This window comes from Rhinolophus sinicus, chromosome 4 (genome assembly GCF_057876585.1).
Source record: "Rhinolophus sinicus isolate RSI-liver-muscle chromosome 4, RSI-T2T, whole genome shotgun sequence".
In the NCBI taxonomy this organism is placed as follows: Eukaryota; Metazoa; Chordata; class Mammalia; order Chiroptera; family Rhinolophidae; genus Rhinolophus; species Rhinolophus sinicus.
This window is the reverse complement of record NC_142504.1, coordinates 47729441-47749901: the sequence shown is the minus strand read 5'-3', so window position 1 is coordinate 47749901 and position 20461 is coordinate 47729441. Positions and strand designations below refer to the sequence as shown.

Sequence of the window (20461 nt, the reverse complement as noted above, 5' to 3'; positions counted from 1 at the left end):
CAGGGCAAGCAAGATAGGCTATTTCACAAATCAATTGACATATGTACCAACCTATGAAAGTATAAAAGTAATGAGCGTGTTAAAAATTAATTACAGTTGTAAATTGATTTTCTTTTTGTTGGCAAAAAGAACATAGTTTATTAGCCCGGGAACAGGTTCACACTGTTTTAACATCAAGCACTTCACTTCCAGCTGAAGCTTGTTAGTGACTGCCTCTCAGATTAAGAAAAAAAAAAAATCCGCACTGTGGTACACGAACTCCTATTGTTAAGACATAAATAATCAGCTCATCCCCTACATGGATGAGAACAAAGAACATAATAGTACACAGAGTAAAGATTAACTAAGCAAATATTGCACAACCCCATTTAAGATGTAAATTAAAAAATATTCTTTGTAGAAGGAGGTTCTCATTTTTTCTTTGTGAATATCTCAGTCGTGACAAGTGCTAGTCAGAGGGAAATAATATATACTTTGGCTTCTGAATTAGGTAGATTGATTACTTTAAGCTAAAGTAAAGTAAAACCCTTTAATTTGTATTAATATGCTGCTAACATATGAAAGCTAGGGTATACCATTCTCTTTGATAGCAAGATGCTTCAGATTTTAAGAAGTTTTGTTTATTTTTAAACCAAGGACTGAAAAGCAGAAATTTTATTTTGAGGAAAAATGTCAATGGGATCATGACTAAAACTTAGAGGTAAAGTCACTGACTGAATACAGATTTTTTTTTTTTTAACTTTATTCAGTATTTTTTAACACAAAGTCTAAATCTTGACTTTGAAAAAGAAAACCCACTACCCGGTTGCTTTTTTACTCATTTTAATTTTATTTGTTTGAATTTGAGTATGAACTTGACACATAGACAAGAAAGCAAGAAAGCAGTGTATACTCTCATAAAATCTGAAAATTATTGGCAAGAGAATATGTCTTTGTAGGTAACAAACCACAAAGAGGAGTAATAATTTTCCCACAAATTTTTAAATTTATTTAAATTATTAAGATTATTCTAGTGTTTCAGGAAAGACCATTTCATTACCTTTGCCTTTTAAATTGTTAATGTTTATCTTAATTCATTCAGCGATTATATATGAATTATAGTCATGAATTTTTTAATTCACAAATGTATAAGAAATTTTGCATTGGGGTACCATTTTCAGTGTTATAATAATTTCAGATTTTAAGAAATCATGCTTTTCCCCCCCTCCCTTGAATTATTCATCTTTTAAAAATTAAACCTTAAAACAGTAATTTATGCCTAATATAATATGCAATCTGATTTATGAAGTATTAATATGTCATTAGGTTAATAAATGCCACATTTACTTTGGTGACATCAAACCCCTCACATCAGGTAATTTTGTTCACGGGACTGTCCCTGGGGCAGGACATTTGCCTATATTGAGATACTTTATCCTTTTTGCTACAGTTCCCTTTAAGGATTTTTCTCTGTTTTATCTTCAGTGTGTTTGCTGCTGCATCTCTAACCTCCGTCATTCATAGTACCCGTCTCAATGTGAAATGCTTCCAGATTTGTCATTTTACTCACTTCATCCATAAAGCTTTCCTTAGTCTGTTCAGTTACCTCTTTGTGTTTGCAGCTCCCTCTTTGGGGTGGTGCGAGTCATGGGCTGGAGATGCAGATGGTATTCAAATCCAGTGCTTCTTTTCCTGTTACTAGCTCGGTGACTGAACATTTACTAACCTCTCTGAAGTTGTTTCCTTGTCTGGAAAAAGTTTATTTGTAGTATCTAACTCATGGTGGGGTTATTATGAGGATTGAAGAAATTACAGTTGATGCTTGAACAATACAGGGGGATAGGGGCATGGACGCCTCCCCCTAAGAGTCTGAAATCTAAGTGTAACGACTCCCCAAAATTTAGCTAATAGTCTGCTGTTACTGGAAGCCTTACTGATATCATAAGCAGTCAAAACATATTTTGTATGTTATATGTATTACAATATACTATATTCTTATAATAAAGTAATCTAGAGAAAAGAAAATGTTAAAAAGGTAAGGAAGAGAAAATACATTTACAGCACTATACATATTTAATGAAAAAATTCATGTATAATTGGACCCGTGCAGTTCAAACCAATGTTCTGGGATCAACTATAAAGTACCTAGCACAATGTCTACATCGCTAATCTATAGATAGAGATCTGTCAATGTCTATATCTGCTCTAGAGCATGGACTCATTAAGTTCCAGCCCCTGTACCACTGATCACCCGTGGTCACTGATAATAGTTTGTTCCCGTAGCTCTTGTTTTCCCCCCTCTCTTAAATTTTGTCCATGTCCTCTGCTAGATCCTGAGGGAAGGAGTGAATGCCAGATTACCTGTGTCAGTCTTAGGAATTTTGAAGGGCAGTGGAAGAAAAGATAAAAGCGCTGACTGGAATCTTTATTCCAATAGATAATAGTCTTGGCAAAACACCTTTAATACTCATCAACACCCAAAATGAGGCATTATTTTGGCTAAACATTTTTAATATGTTAAACATTTCTAAGATTAAGTGCTTAATTTCAAACTTGTTGTTACAACTCTAAAATGTTTTCTAACCACACCTACCTCCTTCTTGCCTCCTCCCTCAATCCCTGGTAACCACTAATTGCCACCTCTAAGATTTTGTCATTTCAAGAATTTGTATAAACAGAATCATCTAGTAAGTGACATTTTGAGATTGGTTTTTTTCACTCAGTATAATTAATTCCTTTGAGATTCATCCAAATTGTTGTGTATGTAGATAGTTCATTCTTTTTTATTGCTGAGCAAGTATTCCATGATATAGATGTGCTACAGTTTGTTTAATTATTCACCCATTAAAAGACATCTGGGTTCTTACCAGGCTTTTGGCGATTATAAATAAAGTACTATGAACATGCATAGTACTTTATTTTATGCATAGGTTTATACTATTTATGCATAGGTTTAGTGTGGACGTGCACTTCTCTGGGATAAATGCCCAAGGGTGCATTTGATGGGTAACGTGGTTATTGCGTATTTAGTTTTATAAGTGGTATCCATGTTTTACCACTTCCAGGGAAGTGTGGCAACCTTACTTCCATTTAGGTCTCTTTACTTTCCCACTTTTGAAATATTGTCTTTGAGTGTCAGTGGTGGTATAATTTTTAATCTAATATGATTTAGAAAACTCATGAGAAGATAGTCTGATTTATCCACATATTCTTTCCATTGTCTTCTTTGATGCTTAAGTTTCCTTCTTTTATCATTTCCTTTTTGTTTGAAGCACTTTAGCTGTGCTTTAAAGGTACAGTAGGTCTGACAGATTCTTCATTTTTTTCTCATTTGAGAATGTTTTTATTTCTATTTCATTCATGAAGGATAGTTTTTTTGAGATACAGAATTTACAATTGCCATTTCTTTTTGGCAGGATTCCTGTTCATTCCAGGGGGGAGTAAATCTACCTGAGTAGCTTTCTGTTCTGGGTTGAGGGTTGGAGGATGCTGGGCCTGGGTCACCTTGTGCTGTTGGGTGGGGAGTCACAAGTTCCCTGCCTCTACCTGTTCCTCCAGTCCTGGGTCCCTATGCAGTCTACCTTCCTCTTTCTACCTTGCAGAGTCCTCCTTGTTGCTTCTTACGTTATTTCCAGGGTTTATAGTTGAACTTAGCAGGGAAGAGCAGTAAATATGAATGGACAATATGTCTGGACAATAAGCCTCTTGTCTGGACAATAGGTCTTCCTATATATTTTCTTTCTTCTTTCTAACTCTTCTGTCTAGGCTCTTTGTTAGTATATTTATGAAATGTGTTCCAAGGTAATTCAAAGTTCAATTGCCTGAGAAGCCTTCTGTAAATTAGTGCTAAAAAAGATTCCAGCATATTCAAGTGTATTTTACCATTGTTTGGAGAGCTTTCTCCCAACAAAGATTAAATCATTTTAAGACATTAATTTTATTGGCTGTAAAATATTCCAATTTATTCTTTCTTGCTGGAACTAGAGCCTTATTCTAACATTTTCTGCACTGGGGACCTTAACAACAGGTATGATTGTCACAACAGGAAAGGCTGCTGCTGCAGATGGGAAAGACTCTGGTCAGACCTGTACATGGGGCAGCACATGCACACGTACAAAACCGAGACTGCTCAGAATCTGGTCCTGAGTACCTTACCTGACTAGACACGCTGCCATATTCCCACTGACCATATCAAGCTATTTAGGTATTCATGTCAGCATAAAGATAGGACTTCATCATATTGTCATGAATAAAGTTCTGCAAGGAAGTAAATTAATATTTTCTGTGATCCTGTTAATCTTTGAATACACAGTACCTAGAGCAAGTCCTCAAGAGCTTCATGGATTGCAAAAAAAAAAAAAAAAAAAAAAGATAATTTTAAGTATTGGATAATGAAGAGGAAGGTGGATATTCTATTTAATGCATGTATAGAAATAATTTTCCCAAAGTTTCCTATATTTTTTCCCAGAACTTTTTATTTAGGTATATGTTTCAGATTCAAAATGTTGACCCTATAAGTTAATCTTTGTACTTGACTTTTTCAGTTTTACTCTAGCAATATTTTAATAAACTGGCATAGTGCTTATAAATTGTTGGTGCAGTTGTTCAGTGCTTTATGTGATGTTCTCCTAAACTCTGTATGTTTTGTTCATATTGTAAGGTCAGGGAATAAAAGTTTTCTGAAATAAGTATTTTTTAATGTAAAAAGATCACATCCAAATTGAATTGCTTCATTTTGGTTTAGATTTTTGTGTTTTGGCTTTTCCTAAATCAGACCCTTTCCCCCAAAATTGAGCTATCATCTTATTAATATTTCGGAAATGCCTTTTGAGTGCTACATCTACTCTGTCCTTTACACAATTTACATGATTAATTTATTCATGGAATCCTGGTAGAACTGAGTGACCTCAAAGGACTGTTTGGTTCAATTTAACTGCCTTTGGAAATTTGTTGTAAATAATGGGGTAAAAGTAATAAAATTGTAAAATACCTAAAAATATTCTTGAAATTTTAACTTTATTAAAGACAGATCTTGTGTTTCTCTATGAAGAATAATATTATTTGAGTTAAAGAACTGAATTAAATATATGATAATAGTCAAATCACAAGAAAGTTGAATTATAAGAATATTAAAAGGAAATGCCACCGGCTATGTATAAGATAATTAATGTTTTCCTCCATATTAAAAAGAACTAAAGAAACCTGTCTTTAATAATAAAGGCACATTAATGTGTGAGTTTCATATGACTATTACTAACCTACTTTAGCAAATGAATCCCTTACAGAAAAATAGAAAGGATTGGAGTTAATGTATTTCGCCATAAGAAACTGTTAACTCTTTTCTATGGTTCCTCCCATTTGTTGAAATTTCAGGCCTACTTTCATTGTGATTGGTGCCTGTTTCCAAACTGAGAAGGATACAAGTTTATCCAGATTTCAGCAGTACTTACTGTCCCCCAAAGACCCCGTTATTCCTTGCTGCCCATCCTGTTCTGTGTCTCAGGTCTTCATAGTAAAAGTTTCAAGCAAGTCAATTGTAGTAAGAGTGCAGGGCCTGCATTTTGTCATGAAGTGAACCTTTCTTTAAATCTCTTAAGTCTCTTTTGTCTATGTTAATATACCTTCATTTTCCTTTTTTTTTTTTTTTTTTAGTATTTGATATCTCTCATTCTCTCCTTTGACTTTTAATCTTTCCATATTCTTCTCTTTTCGATGTATCTCTTCTTTTTTTTTAAATTTATTGGGGTGACAATTGTTAGTAAAATTACATAGATTTCAGGTGTACAATTCTGTATTACATCATCTGTAAATCCCATTAGATATATCTCTTCTAAACGGTTTTATTCAATCACTCAAACTTTGTCTTTTATTTGCAGCATTTAGTGTGTTTACTTTTATTATAATTATCTTAATTTTGTTTATATCTATTACCTTGTTTTATACTTTTTATTTGACCTACCTGTTTTTGTTTCTTATTTTCTTTTGGATTGATTATTTTTATAATTCAGTTTTCCCTTTCTACCAATTTAGAAGTATACAATTGTTTCTGCCCTCTTAATTCTTATTTAAAAGTTTAAATTTAATGAATATTTTATTTTTTTCCTCAGATACCACAGGGCCTTAGGACATTTTAACCATAATTTCTCCACTCCCAATTTATGTATTACTGGTATTGTGCACTTATCCTATTTTTAAATCCATAATATATTTTTGTTATCATCTGTACAGGCAAATTCATTTAGATGTACCATCATATTTACCATTTTATTTATTTAGTTTTTTTTCAATCATATATATATATTTTTATTTCAGGTGTACAAAACAGCATCATAGTTAGACATTTATACCCCTCATAAAGTGATAACCCACCCACCCCCCAAGCTACTACCCCTCTGACATCTTCTATAGCTGTTACAATACCATCGACTATCTTCCCTATCTTGTACTCCACATGCCGTGACTATATATACCTATATATTTAGTTATAGTTGACATTCAGTATTATTCTACTTCAGGTGTTTAGTGCATTGGTCAGGCATCTACATTCCTATGACGTGATCCCTCTGATAAGTCCAGTGCCCATCTGGCACCTTACATGATCCTGACAACATTGTTGGTTATATACTTTATACTGTGTTAACTGCCGATTGATATTTCTTAATTCCTTCACCTTTTTCACCCCACCCCAACCCTATTCCCAACTATCACCTTAAAAGATCTAGTACCTATCTGGCACCATACCTAGTTATCACAATATTATTGACTATATTCCTTATGCTGTACCCTACATCCCCATGACTTCTGTATAACAACCAATTTGTATTTCTTAATCCCTTCCCCTTTCACCCATCCTTAACCCCCCTCCCATCTTAAAGAAGTCCTCTAAGATTCCTTGTAATACTGGTTTGGTGGTGATGAACTCCTTCAGCTTTTTCTTGTCTGAGAAGCTTCTTATCTGTCCTTCAATTCTAAATGACAGCCTTGCTGGGTAGAGCAATCTTGGTTGTATATCATTGCTTTTCATCACTTGGAATATTTCCTGCTAATCCCTTCTTGCCTGCAAAGTTTCTGTTGAGAAATCAGCTGACCCTTGTAGGTAACTAACTGCTTTTCTCTTGCTGCTTTTAAGATTCTCTCTTTTTATTTAACCTTTGGCACTTTAATTATGTGTCTTGGTGTGGGCCTCTTTGGGTTCATCTTGTTTGGAACTCTCTGTGCTTCTTGGGCTTGAATTTCTATTTCTTTCACCAGATTAGGGAAGTTTTCTGTCATTATTTCTTCAAATAGGTTTTCAATTTCTTGCTCTTCTTTCTTTTCTCCTTCTGGTACCCCTATGATGCGAATGTTGGTATGCTTGATGTTGTCCCGGAGGTCCCTTAAACTCTCCTCAATATTTTGGATTCTTTTTTCTTTTTGGTGTTCTGGTTGGGTGTTTTCTACTACCTTATCTTCTACATCGCTGGTTAGATCCTCTGCTTTATCTAATCTACTGTTGATTCCCTGTAGTATATTCTTCGTTTCCATTATTGTATCCTTTATTTCTGACTTGTTCTTTTTTATGGTTTTCATCTCCATTTTGATGCTTTCTGTCTCCCTGTTGAAGTTCTCCTTGCGATCATTGAGCATTCTTAATAACCAGAGTTTGGAACTCTACGTCTGACAGATTGTTTATCTCCCTTTTATGTAGTTCCTTTTCTGGAGCTTTGTTCTGTTTTTTTATTTGAGACACGTTTCTTTGTCTCCCCATTTTGGCTGCCTCCCTGTGTGACACAGAGCTGCTATGTCTTCCTCTTAGAATGGCCCATGTAGTAGTGTGCTGTGGGGTTCAGTGGCACAGTCTTTCTGGTCACTTGAGCCATGTGCTCCAGGTGTGTCCCTTGTGTGGGTTGTGCGTGAGCCTCTTATAGTTGAGCCTTGGTTGATAATTGCACATCAGTGTGAGGGACTGACCCTTGAGCTCACTGGTTGTGAGGACTGGCCTTGACTACAGTGGAGGAGTTGTTGTGCAGGGGCTGACCCTATGGCTCCAGCTTGTTTTGAAGCTGGTCACAGGGGATGCCAGCCCCAGGACCACCTTGAAGGGGATCTGCTGTAGGTCAAGTTCAGCCAATGCCTGTGCCCTACCTGGGGCCACCCAGCAGGAGCCAGAAAGAAATCTGCAGATGGCTGCCACCCGTGCTGTGCTTGGACGCACCTTGAGAGGCCAAGCTGTGAACCAAGGCCGGTTGCTACTAGTGCCGGCTTAGGGCTGGTCAGACAGAGGTACAGGACACGCTCAAGCCAGACGCTGCTTGTCTGCATTCCGTGAACTGTTGAGAGTCTGGGAAAGTCTGCAGCTTGAGCTAAGGCAGACGGTCTGCACAAAAAAGCCACCGAAAGCAGCCTGGGTATGCCCAAAAGTTGGGTGGGACCAGGTCTCCAATCAGATCGGCAGAGACTCAGAAATGGCAGCCACCTGTGTTTGCATGGTGGGAAAGGGGAGGGCACAACAAAGAAACAGTGGCCTCCGTCAGCTTCCCCGTCCAGGAGAAAGCCACCTCTCCAGCCTCTGTCCTAAGCCAGACAACTCAGTTCTCCCCATGTATGCCCCTGCCGCCTTTCCAGCTGCTGCACCAGCTCTGGAGCTCAAAGCGAGTGATTCCACTGGTGGGTAAGTCCGTGTGCGGTGCGGTCCCTTTAAGAGGAGCACCTGTGAGTGCAGCTGCCCTCAGTCTCACTCAGTCACAATCTCCACTGCTTTTCACAGCCAGAAATTATGGGGACTTCTCTCCCTGGCACTGGAACCCTGAGCTGGAGAGGGGCCGGAATCTCTTGCCCTTCTAGGGGTTGGGGAGGGACCCCCACAGCCGAAATAGCCCTCCTGTGGGTGTGGGACCAGCCTGTTCCCCCTCTCTAACCTTCCTGCCAGTCTGTAAGTGGCTTTCATTAGTTGAAAGGCTTCAGTCCAGCTTGATTTTAGGCGATTCTCAATAATGGTTGTTTTGTAGATTAGCTGTAATTTTGATGTGGTTGTGAGAGATGGTAAACACAGCGTTCACCTACTGCACCATCTTGGTTGTCACTTTCTTCATTCTTCATTCCTTCTTACATTTGAGACCTTCTAACGGATCAGTTTACTTTCACCTGGAGTTATAGTTAAGGAATTTCCTTGAGTAGGGATCTTGTGGTAGGAGATCTTTGGTGATTTTTAGTTTGGACTAATCCTTCTGGTGTTTTCTTGACTTGGCAGTCATTTTTAAAGCAAGACTAAGCCCAGGTCTGCCCAGCAGTATTTCTTACTGCTCTTCCAACCAGCTACCCAATTCTGAGAAAGGCCCACATCCACATTTAAACTGCTTGAATCTCAAGGGAGCGTGTGTTTGATATTCTGAGATATTTAGATAGAAACTCCATAAAATTCACACATAGAGAAGGGATGGGCATTATTTGTAGTTTTAAAGGTTCGCAGTTGTGTCGTGAGTCATTAATGAAACAAAGCTCTCTCTAGTGGAATCCTTAAAGACTGACTTTAGTTTGATTAACTAGGACTTCGAGCATATGTACAAATTTGTGTATGCAAATTTCAAAGTAGTCATATTCTTTGCAGATATTCCTGTGAATTCAGTTATATATCTTTATCAATGGAAACTACACAGTGTTTTAGAAACAAGGGTATCATGTAAGCTCATGACAACATTTTCTCATAAAAATGCTTTTTTTTAGATTACTTCTCTAGTGACCCTGCAGCTGTTAACCCTGGTTGGCCATGACGATCAGCTTGATGGACCAAAATACAAATGCACAGTATCTCTAGACTTCATCAGAGCTGTTGCTAGGTAAGCATAGAATAATTGTGAATGTAAAATGTCTTGAATTATGTAAATGATATACCAAGTATAAAAATTAATGTTCTTCCTAATGTAATGTCATTGGTTATTTAAGCAAGAAAAGATCATTTAAGTGCCAAGAATGAATACGTTTCACTGTAGAATTAATCCTGTCATCAAATTTACAAATGACATAAAATTGGGCGAATTAGCTAATATGTCAGATAGCAAAAATCAAGATTCTGAAAGACCTTAACGCACCGGAATAGCAGACCCCACAGTAGCAAGGTATGATATAACAGACAGTTGACTACAAAAAACTCACACATACTGAAATAAAGCGGGAAAGACCTGGCTTAAATCCTGAGTGTTTGAGCTGACTGCAAGGTTTAAAAAATCCTGGTGTCTCATTCAAGGGATGTAATAGATCTAGTGTGTGTTGCCATAGGCAGGTCAAGTCTAATGTGCTGTGCTGTGCTTGGAGTTTGAAGGGGGACTTTGACAAATGGGTACATGCTGAGGGGGTAGGAGGAGAGTGGCAGAGTGAGGAAGCATGTCACATCCCTGGCTGAAGGACGGGGTGTGGGGGGGAAAAAAGCCTTAGAAAGGATGTGGTAACCATCTCAAGTATTTTCAGAGGTTTTCATATGTAAAATGGATGAAACTAATTCTGAATAATTGTAGTGCGTTAGAAGCCCTAGGAAAGAAAGTATGTCTGTCAAAATGAGAGCTATCAAAAAACATAAGAAGTTTCCTCACAAAGAGATGTACTTACTGTTATGGAAAATGTTCCATCCATTTACATGAATAGCTGATGTCATCTCATGGTTGTAGCTGGATAACAGTCTGTCAAGACTGGTAGTAGAAGAGGTAACGTACGTGTAGAATGGTAGGTGGTACAAGACAATCCATAAGACAGAGCTTTCCCAGCATTTTTGAGTGTGAAGATTTCATTTTAGTGTCCTTTTAAAATTAATGATGACAGTATTAACTTATTTCAAATTGATAACACATAGGCATGAAACAGTATTCAGACTGAAAACAGTGCTTGACGTGGGTATGGATTTGTAGATCTCCTCTAATGAATTGTGCAGCTTCTTGAAGTTCTGAAGTGTACACATTGGCAGCCTCTACCCTGAAGTCTCTTCTGAATTAAAAGCTGTATTATAATATGATGCAGGTATTTGAAACATTTTCATGGTGTGTAGACTCTAAAACATAAAATAAGGGTTTTGAAATGTGTTGTTTATGATAAAACTGGGCAACCGTTTACACAGAAGAAATTGAGCAAAAAGGTTTTTTTTAATGTATTCAACATGACCCTAAGGCAATGACTTTCTTTTTCCAAACAATGATATTAAAAATTTTATATCTAAGAGCCTCTATCAAAGACACAACTTTTGAATGAAGCACCTTTGCTTCAGGGATTTTGTCATTGCTCTGAATGAGTTGGGTCGCGCCCCAGCAGTCACGTACAGGACAGCGGCTTGTGGCTGCCCCATATGAGGAATATGCCGTGAGCCAGACTGAGGCGGGCGGGACTTAATCTGCAGCATCAGTGATATTAGACACATCCAGGGAAGTGACTTCTGTTTACCACCTCAGACGGGAGCAGGAATTGTAGACCTGGAACTTACTAGCTCTATTACTTGCTTTGTTACCTTTGCTTTTTCATTCTTCTTCGCTTTCCATGAGCAGTATCCAAAGAGTAACTACCTTCTTCTTCCCACATCTGCCCCCGTCCACTCTCATCCCCATGATGTTTTATACTTTTTTGATGATTTAACTTCCCGTTCTTTCCCTCCATCCCATATCCTCTATTTTTTCCTAACATTCTGCCTTAATGCAAACTTGGTTCTTACCTGGGGATACTACTTTCCCTGGAGTTACTTCTAGTAGTAGTTACTTATTTCTCAAACCCCAATCCCTTGGGGTTGCAGGCACTTTCACTGTCCTCTTTTGTTTTTGTTGCTGCTTCCAGATTGTTACTAACCCCAAAGTCTTCTAAACATGTGGGCTTCTTTGAGACTCATGCAATCTGGCTCTCTTTCCCTGTTCTCCTATGATTGATTATCTTCTACCAGCTTCCCAACCATTCCACCTCATGTGTTGAACAGGAGAGCACGTGGTTTAGACTTCTTTCAGTGTAGCTACAAATCCTAACATCTGTAGTCACTCCTCAGCATCCACTGCTTCACAGAACAAATGGAAAACGTCTGTCGAGAATTCCTTCAGCTGCCTACATCATTCTTTCCTTCAGTAGGGTGGGTCCCTTTCCCTAGTATCTAAGGAGGGTTCTTCACCTGTGCTCTGAATTCCGTTTCCTCAGAACAGTCTTTAGTCTGCAGGCTATTTGTCTGCTCTGTGGCTCCTGACACTGTTGGCCGCTGTCTCTTTCTTAAACTCTCTTCTCTTAAAGCCCATGATTCTAGTCTCTGGTTTTTCTCTTTATTCTTTGGCTGTTTTTTGTTTTTTTTTCTCTAAGGCTCATTTGCCAGTTTATCCTCTCCACCTGACCTTTAAATGTAGCTGGTCCTTGAGGCATGGCTATTTTTTGATATTATACTTTTTTTCTAGGCAGTTTGAATTATACCCATGACTTCAACCACCATCCGTGTATTAATAACTCCCCAATTGTAAAGGCCAGACCTTTCTTCTAATATTCCTGACCTTTGTTGGATGTTTCCTAGCTACATCAATACATTTCCAAAACTGCACCCAGGAACGCTAACCTCTCTCTCCACCTGCCAACAAAAAAGAATGATCCAGCTTGCCGCCAGCTCCCTACTTCAGCAGTTGGCACTGCACTCTGTCTGCCATGTTACACAGGCTAAAACCTGGGAGTCGCTCTTGACACTGCGTTCTCACACTCCTGGTATCTAAGCATTAGTCCTGGAGCCTACCACTCCCTCCTCTGTATCTCAAAATTACTTTTATCATTTGTCCTGTTCTTCCTCTAGACTAAGCCACAATCATCTCTTCTCTGGTAGCCTCCTAATTGGTCTTCTGTCTACTTTTATCCCCTTATAATTTTTTTGTCTATGCTATACCCAAAATGATCTTGTAAAAATTTAATGTCACCCTCCTACATAAAAGTCTTCAGTAGTTTTCCATAACTCTTGAGATAAAAACAGAATCTTTTTTTTTTAAAGTTTATTGGGGTGACAGTGGTTAGTAAAATTATATAGCTTTCAAGAGTACAATTCTATAATACATCATCTGTATATCGCATTGTGTGTTCACCACCCAGAGTCAGTTTTCCTTCCATCACCATATATTTGACCCCCTTTACCCTCTTCTATCATCTACTCCCCCCTTACCCTCTGGTAACCACTAAACTGTTGTCTATGTCTATGAATTTTTGTTTGTTTGTCTTGTTCATTTGTTGCTTTCAGTTTAATATCCCACATGAGTGAAGTCATATGGTTCTCTTTCTGTCTGACTTATTTCACTTCTCATGATACTCTTAAGATTCATCCATGTTGTCACAAATGGCAATATTTCATCTTTTCTTATGCCCAAGTAGTATTCCATTGTGTATATATGCCATAACTTCTTTATCCAATCATCTATCAAAGGTCGCTTTCGTTGTTTCCATGTCTTGGCCACCGTAAATGCTGCAGTGAACATCAGGGTACATATATCATTACAGTGAAATGTTTTCAGATTTTTTGGGTAGATACCCAGGAGAGGGGTTGCTGGGTCATATGGTAATTCTAATTTTTTTGAGGAACTTCCATACTGCTTTCCATAGTGGCTGTACCAATTCACATTCCCACCAACAGTGTACGAGGGTTCCTTTTTCTCCACAGCTTCTCCACCACTTGTTGTTATTTGTCTTGTTGACGATAGCCATTCTAAGAGGTATGAGGTGGTATCTCATTGTGGGCTTGATTTGTATTTCCCTAATAGCTAGAGAAGTTGAGTGTCTTTTTCTATATCTATTGGCCGTTTGTATGTCTTCTTGGGAGAAGTGTCTGTTCAGGTCTTCTGCCGATTTTTAAATTGGATTGTTTATTTTTTTGTTGTTGAGTTCTTTACATATTTTGGATATTAGCCCCTTAACCCCTATTGGAGGCATTTGCAATAATCGAAACAGCATGGTATTGGCAGAAAAAGAGACACACAGACCAATTGAGAACCCAGAAATAAACCCACGTGTATATGGGCAGATAATTTTTAACAAAGGAACCAAAAGCATCCAATAGAGCAAAGAAAGCCTCTTCAATAAATGGTATTGGGAAAATTGGAAAGCCACATGCAAAAGAATGAAACTTGACTGCTGTCTGTCACCATACAGCAAAATTAACTCAAAATATATCAAAGATCTAAATATAACACCTGAAGCATTAAAATGCATAGAAAAAAGTATAGATACTAAACTTTTGGACCTTGGGTTCAAAAAGGATTTTATAAATTTGACCTCAAAGACAAGGGAAGTAAAATAAAAAATAAATGAATGAGAGGGACTACATCAAACTAAAAAGCTTCTGCACAGCAAAAGAAATCATCAGCAAAAGAAAGAGGCAACCAACCTTTTTGCAAAAAACAGAATCTTTAAAATATTTGCAAAAACCAGAATCTTTAAAATAGCAAAAAACCAAAATATTTGCAAAAAACAGAAGTTGAGTGAGTCCTGGTCTGATGGCTTCTGTTTTACCTGAGAAGGAGGGGCCAACTTTGAGACTAACACTAAGGGCAAAAGTAGTAGCAGTTTGAGAGGAATATGGATAATTGCAGCAGCTGCTGTGGGAATGGAAGAATGTACTGACAAGGAAGGCAGCTTGCTGGGCGTGGTGAAGGCCCAGTTGAGGTTTCTGACCTTGAATTTGCTGTGGCACAAATCTGTGAAACTGGTCGTCCTCTCCAGCATCATTCTACATGCGGGTACTGGGACAGCAGAAAGATGTGATTGAAATCACAGAGGACGGGGATTTTGCCAGGTGAAACGAGAGCATGTCCACACATGAGCGCTTGAAGTGATGAGCTGTGGGGTCTAGGCTGGGAAGGGAAGGAAGAAGGTGAAGCCGGTGGAGGGCTAATAGTTCACTGTGTGGCACATGGGTCCTCAGTAAGTAGCTGTAGATCAGGACAAAGTGGAGGAGTTTGTGAACCGGTTGTCTCAAGGTGCTCAGGTAGCTTGAAGATAGAGATTAGGGAGCAGAGGGTAGAAGGTCCGAATTTATGTTTTTAGAGGTAGTCCATTTCTGATCATGGCTCATGAGAGCAGAAAAGGCCATTGGAGGTAAAAACGACAAGTGTGCAGTGAAGTCACTAAGGCTCACGTAGATCTTGGGATGGAAAGGAAGACGAAACTGGGCGCTATGTTATTTGGTGACTAAGAGATGGTGATAAGGGGAATAAAGTGTGGTGAATGCAGTGGTTTGCGTCTCAGAAGCAGAGCTTTTTGTGCAAAGACCAACCCCATCCGACAGGACTGCCTGGGGCACAGGAGAGTCTAACCTCATAGGAAAGAGCTGAAGAGAAGGATTGTTCTTTCAGGGAAGCCAACTTTCAGTTAAACATGGAAGAGAAAAAGCCATTCATGGAAGAGGTAGAAATCATAGAGATCTTTATTGACCAAGGAGCAGTGGAAAGGTTTGGACACAGAAGTAGTAGGAGGCTGGTTCCAGAAAGGGAGCACAGAATATGGAGGCAGAGTAGGGGAGAACGCAGATGACAGGCGACTGAGACACTTACGAAATACTGCCTGTTCTCAATGTAAATGGTAGTTGTTTCCAGTGTTGTTTTCCTCTACAGTCTGTGGGAAGACACCATGAGATAACTTAAGATTGCAACTTAAAGTTGTACGGTTGCATGTTGTCAGACGAACCAAACTAAACTAAAAAAATCTCAAACTGCCCACCAAGGAAAATGAAATAAAATAGTATCCCATGAGAAAGAAGTATTTCAGTGTTGTAAAAGAATCAACAAAGTGACATAAAAGGAGAAAGTCTAAATTAAATACTTAGATATAGGCTATGTAATTAGCTTGTATTAAAATATTCTAAATTCTGATTTAATTTAAGAATTAATCCTAGGTAAGTTGCCACCAACACTGTTTTTGTTTATCTTATTTCTTTCTAGATGCTTACTTTAGAAAATAATTAATTTGGGTTCTGTGAAAGAATTTCCTGTGGTATACAGAAACTATCTAAAATCTTAAAATTGTATTTATGTGAATCTAATAGGCATCTGAAACCATGAAAAACCAGAGAAAGCACTTGCAAAGTACATAACTCCCTTTGTAACTTAAAACTTTCTTTAAAGTGACTTGTTTGTCTCTAAGTCCTTGAAGCACAAAGTTATATTTGGAATATGTTGCATCTTGCCCTTGTGGTTATTCTATCAAATTTTGCCACGTCTTAGAATAATTTACGTGGGGATTAGTTGGGAAGTCACCACTTTGTATTGGAGGATGGAGTGATGATAGAGGAAGGTAGTCATGCATTTTGTGCAATAAATGTTTTTTAATGATCTTACATATTTAGTAACTGATTAATTTAGTTTTTTTAAAAACTCCAGAAATGTTAACTATTATTCAATTTGCTTGAGTACTTCCTAGTGCCAAAGCAGAGAAGTGGAATATAGTTAAACTTTTATAAATTAATACATTTAAATTGCTTAGTGATTTTAAATCAGTCCATTCATTCTATTAAAGGAAATTTTATTGCACAAACTATGCTAGAGTTACACAAATAGATTACTGAATAAGAGTGCTGCCATTAACAAGTCATAGTATTTTCATTTGTTTATGTTCTCGTCTATTTTTAGTCCATCGTACAAACACTTCTCCTTGGCTGTCAAAACATAGTTGTAATTCCCTGCTCTCCTTTTCTCTCTTAATACTGTAGGTATCTCTTCATATGGATCATTTTGTATGGCTGGGTAGTATTCTATCAAATAATATCTTTTAATCAATCCCATAGTGTCAGAATTTAAATTGTTTTAATCTTAACCTTCTTCTAAACTTCTTTTTCATCCAATGCAAAAAAAAAAAGAAAAGAAAAAAAGGTAAAACTTGACAGTAAGCCCACTTTACCTTGCCACTTCAGGTTTATAACGTTAAGACCCAAAGTCATGGGGAATGTCCCTGGAGGGATGTACAAATTCCACTTCCCTTTTTGCCTATGGTTAAAAACAGCCTACTATGTGTGTTTTCTTCTAAGATCCTCTACAAAATATCTTTTCACCAATATCATGAATTTTTAGAAAAAGTTATCTGTTAGTACTACCTTGTTGCCAGTAAATTTGGGGGGTTCTAGAGTTGAATGAAAGAAAAACACAAAATAATACAGCTTTATGATATAATAACTGTACCTTTTGTGTCTTTATGCCTGAGATAAGATTTAAAAAAAAATGTTAGTACCTGTTTTTAGTTGTTTTGTTACTAATAGTGATAACAGGATTGTTTTGACAGTGCTGCTATGCCATTTGAAAAGTTTAGATATTCTTCAGGCAGGCACTGTTCTATGAAACAATTAAGGTATTCTGCAGTCCACCATTAGGTACCATAATAGCCATCGCATCCCATTTGAGCTATTTTTAAATGTGTTTTCATAAGCAGTATTTATAATTCCCCATTCCAAATTAAAAAAAAAAATTGATGTGTCAGTCATTTGCTTAGAAACGTTTTTAGGAAGTGTATTACAAAATGATAGACAAAAACATTAATTGATGATGGTTTAATAAATAAGAGCATGCAATTAGTGAATCTTTAAAAGGCTGTTCTCACATGGATGATTATTTTTGCAGAATAGACTACTTTAAGGCTTTAATTTTATACTTACTGCTAGATCATTATGTCTAATTATTTTGACCATTTATTCACATAATAAACCTCCAAGTTTGAATATTTATAGTGAAGAATGAGTTTGGAGAAAGGAAAATAATTATATGTCTCTCTTTCCCTTCTATTTTATTCTGCTTGCCATCAGAGTACAAAAATATACATTCACATCGTCTGTTGTATCGTATTCTTAGATCATACAGATTTAGTTACAATACACACACAGGTCAGCCAGTGTTAAGACTGAAAAGAATGAAAACTACAAATGAGGACAGATGAGCTATGTATTATGTAATGATAAAACAGGTGTTTTGGAAGATAAACAATGTTCAAAAGCAAAGAAGCTTTAAATACTTTTGCATCTCTAATTACTTTATTCTGGTTATTTGACAAAAAGCAAATAGCTTTCAGATGAAATCTAAACTTTCTGTAATAAAATTGAAATACAGAATGTTGAATAGTTCTAACTTCATTTCCTTTGTTTTTTAGAAAAGCAAACTCTATGTATGGAGCGGAAAAAACTTTTTAAAGAAACTCTTTTCCTAGCGACATTTTGAAAAATTACTCTCGATCCTGTCATGGTGCTTTTGATAGCACAAGAGGATGATTTAGCATCAGCTGTGAATTATTCTGCATGTGCTTCCCAGAATCATACGTACAAAGCTGAGCAGTCTGAGGGGTGAGGATGCTAACGTGTTATCTGTTTTTGTTTATAGGACGGTGAACTTTGACATAATAAAATACTTGTATGATTTCTTGTGAAAACAAGCTTCAAAGCCATATGGACACTGTGACAATGACTAAGCCAAGCTGTGTGCATCCAACTCCTTAGCTGGCCAGGGAGAGGAGTTCTTTGGCTCAATTGGATTTGTCCAGACAGGTGCTGGCCCAGCATGGAATCTGATGAAAATACTCTGATTGGTCTGGGTGGATGTGAGCAGAAGACTATTTACCAGGGACCCCGGAGTATTTGGAAGCAACGTGTTAATTATAAACAGCAGGGTTTGAGCACAATCTGTTCTACTCTTAATGATGTTATCTTAACACTGAAATTGCCTGAAACCCATTTACTTAGGACTACATTTTGCTGTGAACTATCCCCTGCGCTTTGAAGGTGCCAGCAGCCCTTGTATATAAGCCCAGTCTTTCCACTTCCTCTCCACAGGAGCCTCTGCAGTTGCTTGCCAAAGCAGATTTTCCTAAGGCTCCTGCTTTAAAAGATCATAGTTGCAACATATAATAAATAGGTTTTTTTAAAATCCAAGCTTGTATATGCTTATCTTTCAACCCTGCCTTTCTCAAAAGGCAAAGTAGTTTGATCAAATAGAGGCCAACCTTCCTTCCATCTCAAGTCTGCTTGGTAACTAGTGTGCTTGTGTGAGATTTATCTGGCCACTCTTGCAGTTAACCACTCCAACTAGCTTTTTAATCTGCAGGATAGTTTTCTTTTCTGTTTTGAATCATTGGCCTTTAAAGTTCCACAATAAAATTTTTTCCTGTTATATCAGTTATGAACCTTGGGTCTGATTTTCTTGTCTGTTCATATTTTTGAAGAAGCTTTCTGTTAGCCTTTGAATGCTGAAGATTGTTTTGAGCATATTTAAAGTGCTTAATTACAGAGCCTACTTTAAATTTCAGTGGCATTTTATGCTTTCATTCTTTTCTTGAAAAATTCTCACAGTAGGCACTCGCAGATAGGAAGCCTTTCAAAAATGTAGTCATTATCTGACACTCTGGATCAAAGAAAACAAACAGTTGTCTACTTGCATTTATTTAGGGGTAGTGAGTAGCAGGACAAGACAAATTCTTTTTTGTCCCCCTACGTAAGACAGCAAGGGAAGACTTTCTTGCCCAAAGGATGACATCCACAATGAGTGATAGAGCACCCTCACCCTGTCTCTGGTCCCACAGAAAATGGTGGAATTTGTGTTCCACAAGATGTTTGGAGAAGCCAGGACCAGGGAAAAGCCATGTGCATTGCAAGTGCAGGCTTACTTTTCCCACACTCAGAATCCATGTATCATTAAAGTAGTGAGTGAAATAAAATGTATTTTATATAAAGTAGTGAAGAAATAAAATGGAGTCACTATAGGCAAGCTGTTAAATTACTAAAATGAAGTAGGCTGAGATATGAAGAAACAATTGTATCCTTGCTTTAACTAGTCTTGGAACTTAAACTTTTGAAATTTCTGTTACGTGTCAATTCTTGGAGACATATATATCCTATAGATAACCCTCTGAAGAACGTAGGAAAGGATGTTCACGTGTCCAGATCACCTGACGTGTTATCCAGATCATCTGACATCTAGAAGGTTACCATCTTGGACCAGTCCAGAAGCTAAGAATGCAAGACTGATTTTTTTCTCAAGAATGTACTTTTTACTATAAGAACTCTCAATTTTTCTCTTTTCTTTGTAATACTCTGGGTATTAACCTGGTAGTGTTTGTGATTTGCAAATCCATAGACCCTTGGATAAAACTTGGCCATTTTTCATTTTCGCAAAGCCAGGTCATTTACGCTTGGTTGACAGTTTGGGTAGCTGATTCCAGGAAGGGCAATGCTACTGGAAAAATATTCAGCCCTCCGAATTTACTATTAAGTGGCAAGTCTGCTGTGCAGCCTTCCTGGATAGGCTGGGACCAACTTGCATGTCGAAGGAAGAGCTCTAGAGTATGGGAGGGTTGAGAGACTGTCAAACGGAACTGGGGAGAGGGATAGACAGGAGGCAGTTTCCTGTGAGTGACTCCATGGCTTCTCCTCACTGTTGGCCACCTGTCCACTGCCTAGCACATTGCCCGTCTTGTATGCCCCATACTGAGCTACCAGCCCCACACGCGGCTTCTCTGCAAAATACCTTGTAACCAGATTTTCTCTGCTCCTGACGGG

At 37.7% G+C, this 20461-nt stretch overlaps 1 protein-coding gene across 3 annotated transcripts in view; it reads left to right on the top strand.

The window, feature by feature from the left end:
- ORC5 (origin recognition complex subunit 5) overlaps positions 1-19089 on the top strand; it is a 78652-nt gene extending 59563 nt beyond the window's left edge. The window contains exons 13-14 of one of the 3 annotated variants that reach the window (XM_019713598.3): positions 9682-9794; positions 18291-19089. In XM_019713598.3, coding sequence (XP_019569157.1) covers positions 9682-9794; positions 18291-18336 — 159 coding nt within the window. In that variant the 3' untranslated portion in view covers positions 18337-19089. Of the gene's footprint in view, positions 1-9681; positions 9795-18063; positions 18238-18290 lie in introns of those variants that run through there. The other 2 variants (XM_088797797.1, XR_012498863.2) reach the window with 2 other exon arrangements.
- Positions 19090-20461: the final 1372 nt, after the last annotated feature.